The sequence below is a fragment of the Eulemur rufifrons genome, chromosome 3 (assembly GCF_041146395.1).
Source record: "Eulemur rufifrons isolate Redbay chromosome 3, OSU_ERuf_1, whole genome shotgun sequence".
NCBI lineage: Eukaryota > Metazoa > Chordata > Mammalia > Primates > Lemuridae > Eulemur > Eulemur rufifrons.
The window spans coordinates 18,932,780-18,950,065 of NC_090985.1; the positions used below are offsets into that span (position 1 = coordinate 18,932,780).

At 36.1% G+C, this 17,286-nt stretch overlaps 1 protein-coding gene across 1 annotated transcript; it reads right to left on the bottom strand.

Annotated features, from left to right (window-relative positions):
• Positions 1 to 3,989: 3,989 nt before the first annotated feature.
• On the bottom strand, positions 3,990 to 17,147 carry LOC138381518 (methylmalonyl-CoA epimerase, mitochondrial). The gene is made up of 3 exons (XM_069465811.1): positions 17,082 to 17,147; positions 12,467 to 12,804; positions 3,990 to 4,295 (listed from the first exon to the last, which is right to left on the bottom strand). Exons 1-3 carry the CDS (start codon positions 17,119 to 17,121, stop codon positions 4,122 to 4,124), a joined length of 552 nt encoding a protein of 183 aa, XP_069321912.1. The 5' UTR covers positions 17,122 to 17,147; the 3' UTR covers positions 3,990 to 4,121.
• Between the last annotated feature and the right edge of the window lie 139 nt (positions 17,148 to 17,286).

Genomic DNA, 17,286 nt, shown 5'->3' on the forward strand with positions numbered 1-17,286 from the left:
TTATCAAACCATGAAAAGACATGGAGGAAGCTTAAATGCATATTACTAAGTGAAAGAAGACAATTGGAAAAGGCTACATACTATATGATTCCAACTATATAACATTCTTGAAAAGGCAAAGCTCTGGAGGCAGTAAAAACATCAGTGGTTGCCAGGGTGTAGTGGGGAGGAAGGGATGAATAAATAGGTGGAGCACAGAGGAATTTTAGGGTAGTGAAACTATCCTCTATGATACTATAATGATAGGTAGATACGTGTTATTATACATTTGTCAAAACCCATACGATGTACACCATCATGTACACCATTGACAGCAAACCTTGATGTAAACTGTGGACTTTGGTGATGATGTATCAGTGTAGGTTCATCGATTGTAAGAAATGTGCTACTCTTGTGTGGGATGTTGATAGTGAGGAAGGCTGTGCATATGTGGGGCGGGGGACATACGGGAACCCTATTCTTTCTATTCAATTTTGCTATGAACCTAAAACTGCTCTAGAAAAAATGTCTATTTAAAAGGAGAAAAAACATGGTCTCCAGAGAAGAGTCAATGAGATATGTCAACAATTTCCAATATGTAAACTATAAACTAATTTTGAAGGAAACTGTAAATTATTTTATTTTAAAAACTAAAATGACTGTATTGAAAAATATATTTTTCAGGAAAATGCAACAATGAGGTGTTACAGATGTGGCTAAGGCACAGACCAAAGTATATAAATAACAAGAATGATTGCTTATTTTTTTTAATATTCAAATAACCCATATCAAGCTTTTAAAATTATGTAGGGCTGGGCACACACCTGTAATCCTAGCACTTTGGGAGGCCGAGGCAGGAAGATCACTTGAGGCCAGCAGTTTGAGACCAGCCTGAGCAAGAGTGAGATCCCTGTCTCTACAAAAAATAGAAAAATCAGCTGGGTGTAGTGGCTCCAGACTACTCGGGAGGCTAGGGCAGGATTGCTTGAGCCCAGGAGTTTGAGGTTGCAGTGAGCTACGATGATGCCATTGCACTCTAGCCTGGGTGACAGAGTGAGACCCTGTCTCAAAAAAAAAAAAAAAAAAAAAATATGTGAGCGTACTGAATAATTGTTATTTTTATTTTTTAGAAATTTTATTAATAAAAAGTTTCTTAGTTTTCAAAAGCCCACCAACTTAAGAAAATCAACCAGTTATTCAATAATAAATGTATTTTTAAACAATGTCATTAAAAACAGTTTTCTATCTACTCTGCCAACCAGGATCATCATTATCCTAAGGGTGAGTTTGTTTGTTTTTTCATAGTCATTGGATAGTTGCTAGTAGCAACCAGACCTATTGCCTTGTTCCTATTTCCAACTCTGGTGGGTAAGGCTGACTTCTCATACACCTAGGAGCAAGAAAGAACATTTCCAGAAGGCTCTATGAAACATTTCTTTATGCTCTTTTTCCAGATATGAATTACATAACCTTGAACCCATTACTGGCAAGAGTGATGGAATTTAAGCTTAATGGAGCTTTTCCTGAGGTGTTATCTGTGTGGGGAGAGGATAAGATTGGAGACCTAATGAAGTCAGAATTCTATTAGAGAAGAAATAGTGGATGGTTGCTAGGAGGCCAACACCACTACCTACTACACATACTATTTTGCATCTATTGCTACCAAATTTCATTGTCATGAAAGCAAAATTTTATTAAATTATCAATTTATGGATTAATTTATGAATTTTGTAAAAAGTGATTGTTGTATGCCCATTTTCATTCAGCTCAATACGTACTTTACTTCCCTTGAGATGTCCTCTTTGATAATTTACAAATTTTGCACAATTTTCCTATTATGTCATGGATTTCTAGTTTGATTCAGCTATGATCACAGAGCATATTTTATATGGCTTCACTTATTTCAATGTGTTAAGGTTTGTTTTATAACCCAGGATATGGTCTTTTTTGAATATCCCATATATTTTCAAAGAGAATGTGCATTTTGTATTAGCTGATATTACTGTTCTGTTTTTATATAGTTGTTGATTGTTTGTCTAGTGGGTTTATCCATTACTAAAAGAGCGGTGTTGAAGTCCTGAACTATAACTGTGAATGTCTTTTTTTTAATTTTATTTTAGTTGTATAAAACAACAGCTGTATTGTTTGGAGCAGATACAGCTATTGTCTTCTTGTGATCTGACCCTATCATTATGATATTCATTATGTAACGCACACCCTGGCAATTTTCTTTTGTGTTGAAGTCTACTTTGTCTGATATTAAAACAGCCACTCCAACTTTCTTTGGATTGGTGTTTGCAAAGTATATCTTTTTCTATGCTTTTACTGTTAACCTATCAATATCATTATATTTTAAGGGAGTTTCTTGTAGATAACATTTGGTTGGGTCATGTTTTTTAAATCCATTTTCCCAATTTTTACTTGATGTGTTTAGACCATTTAAATTGAATGTAATTATTGATATGTTAAGATGTAGGTCTGTAAGGCCGGGCGCGGTGGCTCACGCCTGTAATCCTAGCACTCTGGGAGGCCGAGGCGGGTGGATCGCTCGAGGTCAGGAGTTCAAGACCAGCCTGAGCAAGAGTGAGACCCCGTCTCTACTAAAAATAGAAAGAAATTATATGGACAACTAAAATATATATATACGAAAAATTAGCCGGGCATGGTGGCACATGTCTGTAGTCCCAGCCACTCGGGAGGCTGAGGCAGTAGGATCGCTTGAGCCCAGGAGTTTGAGGTTGCTGTGAGCTAGGCTGACGCCACGGCACTCACTCTAGCCCGGGCAACAAAGTGAGACTCTGTCTCAAAAAAAAAAAAAAAAAAAAAAAGATGTAGGTCTGTCATTTTATTGTTTTCTAGTTTGTTCTTCCCATTTTCTCTTACCTGTCTTCAAGTGGGTTATTTGGGCATTCTTTAGTATTCCATTTTGATTTATCTATGTTTTTGAGTGTATCTCTTTATACAATTTTTCAGTGGTTACCCTAGGTATTACAATACACATATGCAGTCTACCGTAGTCTACTAGTATCAACACTTATCACTTCAAGTGGAATGTGGATATTTAACCACCATTTAAGTCTTTACTGCTCCCCCCATGATACGGCTGTCTTTAATATGACCTCTACATACATTGAGTAGCACATCAGACAATGCTGTAATTTTTGCTTTTAACTTTTTAAAATAACTTTTAAATTAACTTTTAAAATCCAATTTTAAAATTGGATATTATACTTGCCTTCCATAATAATCTCAGTGTCTACACATCTACTCATTTACTCAACATCCAATCATACACGAACTTAAGTTTACCACTTTCCCATACATTATGCATTCCATGCATCTATCCAACTGTGATCCTTGAAATTCATCTGATACTTGTTTCTAATGTATTTGAGAGTCTGACCAAAAATCTGATATGTCTCTAAGCTCATCCTCTGAGACCTATATTCTCTTTCCTTTCCTTTTTAACTTATTCATATGTCATTTTGTAAGTATTTACGTTTGTTTCATGTAGCACTTTTCCCAACTGACCCATAAGCTTCTTGACAGTGGGTTTTTATTCATTTTGTATATTTCCCTGGGACTTGTTGTGGTGTTCTAGCATCTAAGTGATACATAACTCTACAAATTACTACTGATTAAAAAAATTCAGCTATCTATGCACTCAATAGATCATGCACAATGATCTCCACAAAACTTCCTATTTATACATCTAGCACTAGAATCCAAAACACCTCACCCCTAAGGAGCTTGTGACCATGAGTTATTCCTGAAGAGAAAAATCTGAGATCAAACTCCCTGACCTTAAAGAGTTTACTCTAAAAAGCTTGTTCCAAAATATCTTTAAAAAGTTTTGTCCTAAATATGTAGGCATGCAAGTGTCAAGTGTACCTTCATAACTCACCTCACACACACACGCAAACATGCACACACCCCCTTTTACACAGCTAACATATTGTACTCAATCACCCCATTGTAGAATAGGAGTAATTTATTTCTATGAATATGATTTTAATAATGTTCCTTAAGTATTTCATAATCAAGGTTTTCTCCAAATCACTTTTAAGTGATAAAAGCAGTGAAGGACTCAAGGCTGTAGTACATTTTGATAGTGTTTGATAGGCTTTTTCAGGTCAATTAACTTAGTTTCTTGCAAATACAAATGAAGCTTGTTCCAGTTCTACAAGGACTCCCCCACAGTCTTTAGGATGGAGAAAAATCACTGGTTTTCCATGTGCTCCTATTTTGGCCTCTTCACTTAGGCTACGGATGTTCTTTTTTTTCAAATCCATCACAGCTGCATTTATATTATCCACCTTAAGAAAAGGAAATAAACAAGAACACATTTGAGATCACAAAAATGCCAAATTACAGTGTACCTTAAGACTTAGAAAAAAACTTTGAGAACTCATGCAGGACCATGTACCTGTGCCATTCTTAAACCATCACAAAAAAAAAAAAAAAGTCTAAAATTTCCAGAAAAGTAAAAGAAGTTGCTAGATCTTTCTAGGTGACCAACCTTAATGCTTAAGAGTTTTCACCGTTAGTAAATGTTTCATAAATCATGTGTTACACTTTATTCGTTTCTTCTGGCAGTATTGTTGGTGGTATTGAGCAAATTGTTTTTTCCTTAAACCCTTGGGTTCCTCATCTGTAACAGGGAAATAAGGCCTGCTATGTAAATTGACTACAGATTAAAATGAGGTAACAGATAGAAGCTCTTAGTACACTTTATGGCACATAGTAGGTACTTAGCAAATGTGAGTGTTTCCTTTATCTCCAAACCTCCCCCTGCCAAACCTCCTAGTTATTACCGTTGAGATTAAAACTTGATACACATGAAAATCACTATTAAACTGCCATCAAAATGTTATTCTCCATTCAAAAAAATTCAAAGTTTTATAATTTTGCAACTCTCTAATTTCTTCATACTTATGGGCAGTCTAGGAAAGGAGCAAATGTGTCTCTACATACTTGATGGAGGGATGATCCTCCTCTATCTTGGAAAGTCAGCCTCTTATGCTGGGAGCCTTGTGAATGGATAGAGAGGTATGAGTGCCCGTATTCCTAGGCAGTCATATCACCCTAGAGTTTAATGATCTACTAGCATTCCAAACATAAAGCACAGGGAATAGTACAACACCCATTACCCACTATACAGATCTAACTAAACTTAATAATTATACAATCTTATTTCAAAAGAGCCAAGGGTTATATATTTGATTCTAAAACTTGTCAAACAACTGATGAGGATACTCAATGTTACAATAAATAAACTATGATTTCTTCATATGATATATATTCTACTTGTATTCCTGATAGTATTTCTTTTTAAACCTCATGGATATATCAAAGTCACACCCAGTTTATGACCATGGTTCATTTCATGCTATCTTGTACCGTAGCTGGTCTATTCTCATCTTTTGCAGAAGAGAAAATGCACCACAAGCTCGAGTGGCCCTACCCACCAAATCATCCTTAGTGAGGTAAATTAGTCCTAGCTAATGTCAGACATTGTCAGTTTTATTTTATTTTTTCCCTACCAATATTCTTGAGCTTTGTTCTGCTTTGTTAGGTGGTACTGGAACACTAATTTTCCTCACTACTAAGGCAAGGCCCTCCTGAGTCCTCTATCCAATGTCCCATGAATTACAAGGTTTTCCCACTATGACTGGTAAGAACTATTCCCATTTCTGTGTGAGGACTGCTCCCTCTAATCCTTTCAAGAGGTTCCACTCCAGCCTCAGGGAGCTTCCCACCATGAGTGCATTACTCAATATCCAGATGGAGACACGAGAGCTACTGCAGGTCTCTGGAGCACACTCTGCGCAGCTCTCCCCTTTCCAGGACTTCAGTGAACTCTCACCACGGCCTCCTCAGACTCCCCACTCCTATCCCAGCTCAGGGAGACTGCTCAGCTCCACGTGGATTCCCCCACCTTCACTTCTGCCTGGTAACTCTTCAGCTGTAAACTGGGGAATTGTAGGGCTCATCTTTGTTTATTTCCCCTCTCTCAGGAACAATGTCCAGAGCTGCCTGATGTACAATGCCAGAAAACTACTGTTTCAAAATTTTGTCTAGATTGTTTGCTGCAGGCAGGAGGATAAATTGGTCTCTGTTATACCATCTTGCCTGGAATTAGAATTCTAAATTGGCAGGGTGGTTTTTTTGTTTTTTGGTCAGCACCTAAAAAAAAGTCATTACATTGTCATTCTGTAATTACCATGCCTTTTTTTCTCTGATTGCCTTTAAGATTTTCTCTTCATCTTTGGTTTTCCGCTTGTCTATGGTGTGCTGAGGTGTGGTTTTACTTCTCTTTGCTCTAGTTGGCATTGCTGAGCGTCTTAAATCTATATATATTGATGTCTTATACCAGATTGATAATGTCCTTGTCAACTATTTTTTCCAATTATTGACTGTGTTCTATTTTGTGTCTCTTCCATTTCTGGGACTCCAGCTATATACTCTGCTAGAACTTTTAATCATGTTTTACAGCTCTCTTATGCTCTGCTCTGTTTTCTTCTTCTCCCATATTGTTTATCTCTTGAATTTTGGACTTCTAGCCTCTAGAACTGTGAGAAGGTATATTTCTGTTGCTTTATGCCAGAAAGTTTGTGGTAATTTATTAGAGCAGCCCTATGAAACTAATACAACCACTACACTGACATACTGAGATTGAAAAATTAAGTAAATGGATGGTTGGAGCAAAGTTTCTCACTGTTGAAATGAGGAGGTATACAGACAAGCAAGGGAGAGGGCTAGAGTGGTCATGTGGTAATGAATTAGAGTCGGAGACATCAGTATGAACTCATGCATTTATGAGTATGACATCTCATTAACTCTACATGGTTACATATGGAAATATTTATAGATATATGTATACACAGTTAGTAAACACACATATATCTCCATGCTGTATGAGCTCAGTGGGCCTAGAACCAATGACATCCCAGTAGTAATAAGCACACCGAGAGCCCAGATCTTGGTTTCCAATACCATTCTCTAATAACTGGAACCAGGATCATTGAAGAAATGACTAGTTCCACGGCTGGGGGAAGGACTGTAGCAGATGAGCCTGGAGCAACTTGCAGAGCCAGAAAGTAAGGAAGTGCTCAAAAAAAAAAAAAAAAAAATTATGGGGGAATGTCAAAGGGACATGTTAACAACTGAACGAGCTCCTAATGGCCAAAGCTAGAACAATCTGTGTAACAAAATATAGTAGTATTAGCTTATAGGCCAAGGTATAAAATAAATATCCACAAGTCCATACTAATATAACTTGCTATTCCATAAGTGTGGGCCTCACATAATGACTTTCTTCCAAAGAGTATAGTATGGAGAAGGAGGAAAAAAAAGTAACTTTATAGTGAAGAAACCTGACAACACCTTCTCAGCTAGGGGATCAAGGTTAATATCACCAGTAATAAGTCATGTTGATAGTATGTATTTTTGATAAGAGCTTTGTGGTCTTCCTCCCCAAAATCAATAGCCCTAGTCTAATGATGAGAAAAATATCAGATAAATCTCTATTTTCAGTTTACAAAATAACTGGCAATTCTCAAAAGTGTCAAGGTCATCAAAAACAAGGAAAGTCTGAGAAACAAGCAAGAGGAGCCTAAGGGAGCTATGATGACTACATGTAACGTGAAATCCTGGATGTGGGATTTTGGAACAGAAAAAGAACATTGGATAAAAACAAAGGAAATCTGAATTAAGTATAGACTTTAGTTAATAACAATAATCAATAATGGTTCATTAATTGTGATAAATGTACTGTATGCTACTAATGTTAATGATTTTTTAAAAAAGAGTCTTAAGAGATTAACCACAATTTGCAATGAATGGACCTTATTTGGGTCCTGATTAGAACAAATCAACTATAAAAAGATATCTGTAAATCAATCTGGGAAATCTTATTTATGAACTGTGCATAGATGGTACCAAAAAATTTACCTTTAATTTTGGTTGACATGATAATATAATTGTGGTTATTTATTTCATAGAGACACAAACTGAATAGGGTTAAATCACATGTTGTAAATTACTTTAAAATAGTTTAACAAAGGGAAAAAAAGAAGAAAGAAAAATGCAGCAAGGGTGGCAAGATCTTAAAAACTGTTAAACCTGGCTGATGGAAGTTCATGAAATGATTTTTTCCTACTTCTCATATGTTTTAACATTTTCAAAATATGACCTTTTTCTTATTACCCTTTTGATAACTCCCTATTCTACATATGATCATGAATATTTTCATTTCTGGGACATTCTATCCCAGTATAAATATCTACAATTCTGATGTTGCCTCCCAATATTTAGTATGCCTTAATCCAAGAAATACTTCTAAGCCAAGAAACACTTGCAAAATTTAATAGATTAGATTTTGAAAAATGCCTAATTGACATTGTACTAGCATCTATTTCTATTTCTGTTACTATTTCTATCACTTAACTTTGATTTTAATGATCTTATACCATATTCATCCTTCTGTTAGTGTTGCTATAAAATTTACAATTCTTTAGGAGTACTCCTAATGTTTTGTTTGGCAGTAATAAAAAGAATAAAATAAAAATGTCCGAATTTTCTGAATTGAAAGTAGATGCAATAGTTGTAAGAAACACAAAGCAATTTGATCTGGGAAATTAAGCCTGTCCTCCTAAGTAACAGAAATAACGCAGTTGATAATAACCAATCTAAAAAAATGGGTTTTTATGGTCTTTGAAAACTGCTTTTATAGTCTTTCAAACAACTATAGTCGTGCATGATATAGCTCTGTAAGACCTTGAATACCATTAGTGAAAATACGGGTGTTCATTTTCCACTTCAACTTCTTACTAGCTTTTTATTTTTTGATGTGTATCTGTGTCTGAGAGTTTATGTTCATTTCTCCCTGTCATTTGTAAATTAAGAGTGACAGTGATCCAAATAAATGTTTTGATTGTCACAATCAGAATCCAGAATCTTCAGGTAAATCTTATGTCCCCTTTGGTCCTCAGCTGTCCCATCTGAAATGGCAATGCCATCTTGTTTGTTTGAAGGCGAAGAGTTGGGCTAAATACATCTTTTACTTTTAAGGTGTGTAATTGTCAGTGAGTAGATTTTATATAGTACTCCTTTTAATGGTGCCTGGCATTTTGGATGATGTAACAAACATAGGCTTTTAAGTTATATAAAATTGTAATGGTGTTGATATGAATAATAAATGAATTCAATCCTTAAATTGTTGTAAATGAAAGTAAAAATGAAACGTCTGGATTAAATATTCAAATGCTAATTTGAGTGTGATGTCATGATTCTCAAAGTCAGTGAAACTTTCATTGTATTCTCCAATTAGTACATCTATAACAGCTGTGTATTCTTCAAATGATTCCCATATATTATCCTGCTCATCAATGACCTTTGCTAACTAGGTAAAATGTTCATCTGAAATTTCCTTTTGCTTGGATTTTTTTTTGCCACATATCATATATAGACTTAGTTTTACCTTGCAAAGAAATATTCAAGTCGTTTTGATTTGACATGATATCACACAGAAATACTGCATTCCTATAGAAATCTTCTTTCAACAATTCACATTGCTGAGTCTGTTCTTCATAAAATTTAACTATCTGTTCTCACAGAGATAAAATTTTGGCTAACACCGGTCCCTGTGATAGCCAACACGCTTTAGAATGATACAGCAAATTCACACTGAATACCTTATTATTCAACTTTAGCATGTTACAAAATAGATGATGCTGTATTGCATTTGCACTAATATAGTTAACAATACTTATAACTTGTTACAAAGTGTCACTTAAAATAGTGACACTTTGACACAGAGATTTTGCTGATGCAAGATACAATGAAAAGAAATGAGAGCATCCGGATCTGTTAATACTTTTTTTTTTTATCTGTGCAATAAACTCTTCATGTTTTTCTGTCATGGAAGGTGCACTGTCTGTACATAAACTCACTAAATTTATCAAATTCAGTCCAATTTCACAACATTTATCTTGAAAGTTATTAAAGATATCTATTCCCGGTGTTTTGTTCGCAAGAGTGACCAGAGCAAGTAATTCTTTATTGCAAAGAAAATCTTCTGTTATGACCCAAATTAAGTATAAAATTTGTGCTGAGTCAGTAGTATCAGTTAATTATCCAAAGCTGATAACAGACTGGCATACCGGACCCCCATAAACTCACGCCAACCAGCCTCATGTGGTCGTGGCACCAGTCAGGCAGGGGAAGTTAGAACTAAATCATGAGCATAGCAGCTGTCAAGTTAGCCCTTATGGCTCACTAATGTTCTAATTGTGCCAGTCAACCTGGGAGGATTATTTCATTGAAACTTATTTTATTCTTTGGTATTTTAAATATATTCATTTTAAAAATAATATGAAAATATAAAAGACAAACAAAAATGTATTAATAAAAATTTGTTCTGTAAAATCTGGATTCAGTCAAAAGGCCACACTTAAGGACCTAGAAGGCCACATGTGGCCTTAGGACCACAGGTTCTCCACCCCTGGTCTAGATCATCTCCTTAAAGGCACTTGCCCTGTATTCTCTCTCCACCTTCCCTTCCCTCTGGCTAGTAAATGGTGATGACTGGAGCAACCCTTTAAGTCATATGTTATGGGTGGCAGAGCTGCCACAACAGCCTGGGACAGAAAACCAAAATCTTGCTATTAAGCCACTTAATTTTTTGTGAGTGCAGGAAATAATGATTGGGGGTGTCATACTAAATACTAAAATAGCAACTAACTAACTAACCTCTTTTCATAATTTCTCTTGTTACTTACCTTCATTTTATACTCACATACATTTCATTTCCCCCCTTTAATCTCTACTTTTGAATTAGCTATTGTATTACTCAACTTCCACTATTCGTTACTTAACTGAACTTCTAACTCACATAGCTGGCTTCCTTTGAAGGCATGGGCTCTCTTGATGTAGAATAGACAGTGCAGCGTAGGAGAGAAAAGAGTAGATTCAAAGGTCCTCATTCTGGGGGTGGGTGGGTGGCTGTCAGACAAACCGTCAGTTCCACTGATAAAGACCTGCAGCTAAGTAACCTCCTAAACATGGAATAAAAGCTAATATTAGGCCTTGTTTAGGTCCCTGCTTAATTTCTTATAGTTCTCCCACCTCAAATTTTAAACTCACTTAATATAATCAAGGCAATTAGCGTCATGACTAAGAGTACGACCCCAGAATCAGAACAAATCTGGGTTTCAATCCCAGCCTTGCCACCTATTACTATACCAATATGACTGTGCACAAGTTAACTACTCTGTCTTAGTTTCCTTATCTGTCAAATGGGATTAACAGCACCCTCAGAAGATAGCTATGGGAATTAAAGAAAATAATGTGTGTTGAGTACTTTGTATACCAACTGCTGGAGGACTCAATAAGTGTTAGTTATTATGGTAACTCTATGCCTTTCCACATACTATTATATTTCTTCTGTCTGGAATACCTTTCTCCTCTTGTTCACCTGGGGCATTCCTTCACATTCATTGTAGCTCATGCTCTGTGAGGCCTTCCCGGCAACTCGACTTGCCAGAAGCCATCAATCTCTCCCTCATTTGTGCTGAGAAGACACATATATCAGATCCACTTATTAAAGTATACTCTACTTGCCTATATCTGCCCCTCCTCCTCACTGTGGACCTGGTCCAGTCTTATTCATTTCTGAATTCCAAGTACTTAGTAGAGTACACATTGTGGGTTAGAAGACATATTTGCAATAACAAACTAAATAGGTTCTTGAATTCACTCTAGAATCAACTCACCTCTCTTTTGGATTAGGAATTTGGCGCAACAATTGTGTCATTCCTAATATCAAAAGAACTGTCTTATCAAATTAATTTAAACTGAAGCTTAATTGTCATTGCTGATAATTTAAAAGTCAGTTATCTGAACATGAACATCTATAGATAAATACTCTCAAAAGAGAATGTTCCTGTCTAACATTTCTTCATGTTTTGGGGTAATTGTTAGTAGATGTGATACAGAAGATCTTAAAAACCACAGCTAGTAACTGAAAATGTATTGCTTTTGTAATAAGGAACAAGTTATTAGAATTTTAAGGAGAAAAATAATTACAAGAATACTTAGCATACATATGGTAATTCTTACTTTATAAAGTCTTTTCACTTATTTCTCCTAATTGCTTGTGATAGTGAAAGCAATTGTATTCCTATTACACGGGAGGTCACATATGATCAATAAATCCTAGAACAAAGCTGTAAATTATGTTTTGGCTAACTTTGGTGGCCTTTATAGTGGGTGTTAAATCCAGACTTCAATAAAATATATCATTTTTTACAGTTTTCTAGAAGGAAAGATAATATATCTATGGATCCAACTTTCAGCAGGACTAATATCATTCCCCTTAAAAAACTTAGAAGTTTCTGATGACAGTGACCATATGTAGTCTTAAAAAGTACAAGATATTTTGTAAAAGAGAGATATAAAATACCAAGCATTAAAATAATTAAAATACCTCAATGCAGATATGATGCATTCCTCCAATCTTGTTTTTCTGCAGAAAACCTGCAATTGGACTGTCAATTCCCAATGGATGAAGCAGTTCGATCTTGGTGTTTCCCAGGTTGACAAAAACAACAGATACTCCATGTTCGGGAAGAGGGACCGCCTCACTTACCTGGGCCCCCAGTACATTCTTATAAAATGTTGCAGCCTTTTCCAAATCTGGCACTGCTATGGCTACATGATTAAGTCTACCCAAGTTCCACACAGGATCTGCTACTTGATGCAAGGGTTGAGACGTGAAAAAAGCTCTTAGTGTTGCAACTGAACTTTGGAGTCTGGAAAAAAGCCCTGAAAAATTGAACAGCCATTAATATCCTTCTTTCAAGAATTAATGCACTTCTAAATTGAATTTTAAAAATGAAACAAATAGTACACACACAAATTCATTATTTATATAAATATCCTTTTTAATTATTGAAATTAAATTGGGAGATAAATAGCAAAACTTGTCACAATTACGCACTCTGCTCTGCCCATTTAAATAACTGTCTGAAATTAAAGAGATAATTCTGAGCTTCAACTAGATTTAGAAGAATGACATTTTCATAATAATTTATATTTACAAGTAACACTTACAGGATAGCTGCATATCATGAATTACTTGCTATTCTCTGCATTTCATAGGGGAAAGTTTGAATGTGATAGTGAAACAACAAACATTTAATGAGAGGAGCAAGCAATTTTCTTCCCTCCCTATACTTAATTTTATCTTATATGCTGTAGTAAGTTCATTAAAGGTATAACCATACAGTACTTTTTAACTCATATTTTGTTTGAATGATTATGAACTATGGAAAACATCTAATTGTTGGGAGAAAAACAAGCAAAGATCAAGAGGTATTTAACTTAGGAGGATTTCCAGAGACCAGATTTTTTTGTTTCTTTTTATAGTTTTGAATCATTAGAGACAGAACTGCTTTTGAATGTGAAGAAATCCCCTTTCATTCAGCAACTGAAGGTTGCAAGGTCTTCTCTCCATGTATTACTCTGTTTCCCCATTCCCCAAAACACTGGACTTGAAGAGCCAGATTCCTCCCAAAAGGAAAATTATATACATGGATGAGGTGTAAACATAATCTTATAAAATCACATCATTTAATAAAACGGTAAGAAATACCAAAATGAAGAGCACATATTTTATTTACAGAGACAGGGTCTCTTTGTCACCCAGGCTGGAGTCCAGTGGTGTAATCATAGTTCACTGCAGCCTTGAACTCCTGGGCTCAATCAATCCTCTACCTCAGCCTCCCAAGTAGCCAGGACTACAGGAGTATGCCCCCATGCCTGCTAATTTTTTAAACTTTTTGTAGAGATGGGGCTTCTCCATGTTGCCCAGGCTGGTCCTGAACTCCTGGCCTCAAGCAATCTTTCCACTTCAGTCTCCTAAAGTGCTGGGATTACAGGCATGAGCCACTGTGACCAGCCCAAGAACATATATTTTAAACAATAGGTTGTTAGTTAGCTCTGAATGAAAAACACTTCAAACAGTATTTAGAATTACAGACCTTCAGCTAACAAAAAAATAATTCCTCTAACTGAAATTTTTAATAAGGAAATAAAAGTAACACTATTTTAAGACCATAAACCTGATGTTCAGAAGGAAAAATTCAGCGTAAGATAGTCTTCTGCTCTGCCCCAGTCTATATCATTGATTACTGAAATACCCAAAGGTTCTTATTACCAGTAGATTAATATAGCCCAATTCTATGGACTCATCATATTATGAAATCTAAGTGTATTCCAACCCAGTACACATGTACATAAATGTAAAACCGAAACTAAATTTCATAAGAATACTTAATCCTTACTAGATGTAATATGCTCTGATATTTTCTATTCTATTTCAATTTTTTAAAAATACTGTTACCACCCACTAAATATCTAACTTGATATTTTGTTGTAAAGATTATATAGTTGGTGTAAAAAACATAAAACAATGCCAGACATAAATAGTAGGTGCACAATAAAGTCAATCATTGTTATTGTTGATGACATACGATTGCTTGCTAGATAAATGGCATGCAGGGTTATCTGTGGAGACCAAGAAACTATCTCATGAGGATATGGTGTTAGGGAATTATAAAAATGCTAACAAACAACAAAATCATTGATTGAGCTGCTCTTTCCTTCTTTCTTTGCCTGTCTATTGCAAGTACTATTTGCAATGAAAGTTCAATACAGAATGTGTTTATATCAAAGAATAATATAAATAGGGTCAGTGAATGCTAGGGCAATATGTACATGAAGAAGCTGTTTTGTCTGTGAAATTTTAAGAGTATGTCAAATACTAAGTTCAGGTGTTTCTGAAGTCTTTCTGGCAGGGTTACTTCTAAAAGAAATGGGACAGGTAGAGGTGCCCTGACAGGTGTTCTGGTAACAGCAAAGGGACATGTAGAAATGTCAAAAAGCAAATTACAGGATATCTAAGTGAAGATGAAGTTTTATATCTCATGTCAGTTTTAGGGATATTTCAAAACCTCTGTCACTTAAAAGAAAGGCCAAGAAACTCATGTTATAGGAAGCTTCACTGTAGTCTATCTCTCTCCATAATATACTTATCATTTGGTTCTAAGTGTGAGAAGAGGAAACACATTACTAGAATGAATGGTTCTTTTTCCTTTTAATAGAAAACAAAATCTCTTTCATATGTTAAAAAGATACATAACAGCATTTCTTATATACTGTAAAAATTAAGACTTTGAGGTTATACAGGTTTTTCTTATCTCTTGAGAAGTGAACTGTCTTGAGAAAGGAAATGTCACTTTTATTGGATTTATTTGGTCCCTGAAGCATACATTTTAGGAATAGGGCACAAAAAAAATACAGTGATAGCAGTGAGAATTCAACAATTCTACTTCTTTAAAATGAAGGGATAAGGACATAAAAATGGCCAAAAACCACATATTGTAAGATACTCAACATCTTACAACAATCATTAGAAAAAAGCAAATCAAAACCACAGTGAGATACTTCTTCGCACCCACCAAGATGGCCATAACTGTGAAAATAAAAACTAGCAAGAGTTGATGAAGATGTGGAGAAACTGGAACACTTGTACATTGCTGCTGAGAATGTAAAATGGTGCAGCTACCATGGAGCAATTCAGCAGTTTCTCAAAAAGTTAAACACAGAATTATAATTTGACCCAGCAATTCCACTCCTAGGGACCCAAATAATCGAAAATATGAATTCCAACAAAAACTTGTACTTTAATGTTCATAGCAGCAGTATTTCTAATGGCCAAACAATGAAATATTATTCACATCTATACAACAGAATATTATCTGGATAAGAAGTACTGACATGCTACAACATGGATGAACATTGAAAACATTATGCTAAGTGACAGAAACCAAATATAACAAGTCATATATTGTATGATGCCATTTATATAAAATATGTAAAATAGGTAAATCCATAGAGACAGAAAGAATAGCGGTTGCCAGGGGATAGAGGGAATGGGGATTTTCTTTTGGGGTGATGAAAATGTTTTGACTAAAGGAGATGGTTGCAAAATACAATGTAATAAATGCTTCTAAATCATACATTTTTAAAGGGTTATTTTGTTATGTGAATTTTACCTCAAAAAATAAATAAATAAAGCGATGACCCTAGCAGTAAAAATCAGTGGGTGATATTCTGTAGACCAAGCAAATTGGGTGGGGAACATGAAATAAAGGGGTTAAAATGAGAGAGATATTTATACTTAATAAAAATATGTGTTCCTGAAAAGCTGGCTGTGAATTGAACTCTTATATTTTGTCCTTTGACTTTTAGCAACTTTTAAGAGATATTTTTCCAGCTTTGAGATATAATGACAAATAGAAATAGTATATATTTAAGGTGTACAATGTGATGTGTTGATATACATATAAATTATGAAATGATTACCACAATCAAGCTAACTTTTTAAAGACTTTTTATTTCAGATTGCCCTCTAATTGGCAGGAACTACAACTCTTTAGTTTTAGGATTCTCTGCCTCTCATTTGAAAAAGATGCAGCAGAACTGAATTACTCTGAACCTTGTAATGTGTAATTTGTGATTATTCCAGTAAAGATTGCAGGTTTTGGTATTCTTTAAACCACTGTCCTTCAAGCGTTCTCAACAGGATACTGGACATGCTTGGAGATCAGCTTAAGTTTCTTTTACAGGACTTGCTCTCCTTTCTAGTTTCTCCCCAGTCTCTCTCAAGGTGCGAGGTAAAATAACGCCGTCCCTCATCCCTTGACTTCCTTTACTTCTGTCCCTGCCTCCTGCCTTGCTTGACACGCTGGGCAAGTTCCCTCGCCTCTGGTACACATTAAAAGGTAGCAACGTCAACCACGCACAACGCCGGGGGTAGCAGCCAGACTGGCATACAATCGGGCTATCCCGGCGCTGAGCGGAGGCCTTCGTGGAAGGTACCTTCTGCCCAGCTGCTGACCGCGGCTGCAGAACGCGACTTCGGGGACAGAACTCATTAGATCTAGGTGCTCTGGCCACCCCAAGGCCTCCTCCGCCCCCTGGCTTCCAGTCCCACGCGCCCCGCCCCACGACTACCCTCGACGGCGCGAGGTATTCACCTGCGGCTTCCGCAGCCGCCGCCTTCAGCACGTGCGCCATCTTGGGAAGTCACTAGCTAAATCCGGATGGGCTGCAGGAGCCGCTAGGAGAGCGGCCCAGGGGCGGGGCGTCCTGGCCAGGGGGCGGGGACAGAAGCGGCTAGGGGCCGTGGCGAATGTAGCAACGTTGCTGTTACAGTACGACGTTGTTGAAGCCACTTACTTT

Excerpts from the sequence above, each read along its gene's own strand:
- LOC138381518 (XM_069465811.1), bottom strand. The coding sequence starts at position 17,121 with ATGGCGCACGTGCTGAAGGCGGCGGCTGCGGAAGCCGCAG. Across the intron at positions 12,805-17,081 it reads GGCGGCTGCGGAAGCCGCAG|GGCTTTTTTCCAGACTCCAA; the intron begins GTGAATACCTCG and ends TCAATTTTTCAG. Across the intron at positions 4,296-12,466 it reads TGCATCATATCTGCATTGAG|GTGGATAATATAAATGCAGC; the intron begins GTATTTTAATTA and ends CCTTTTCTTAAG.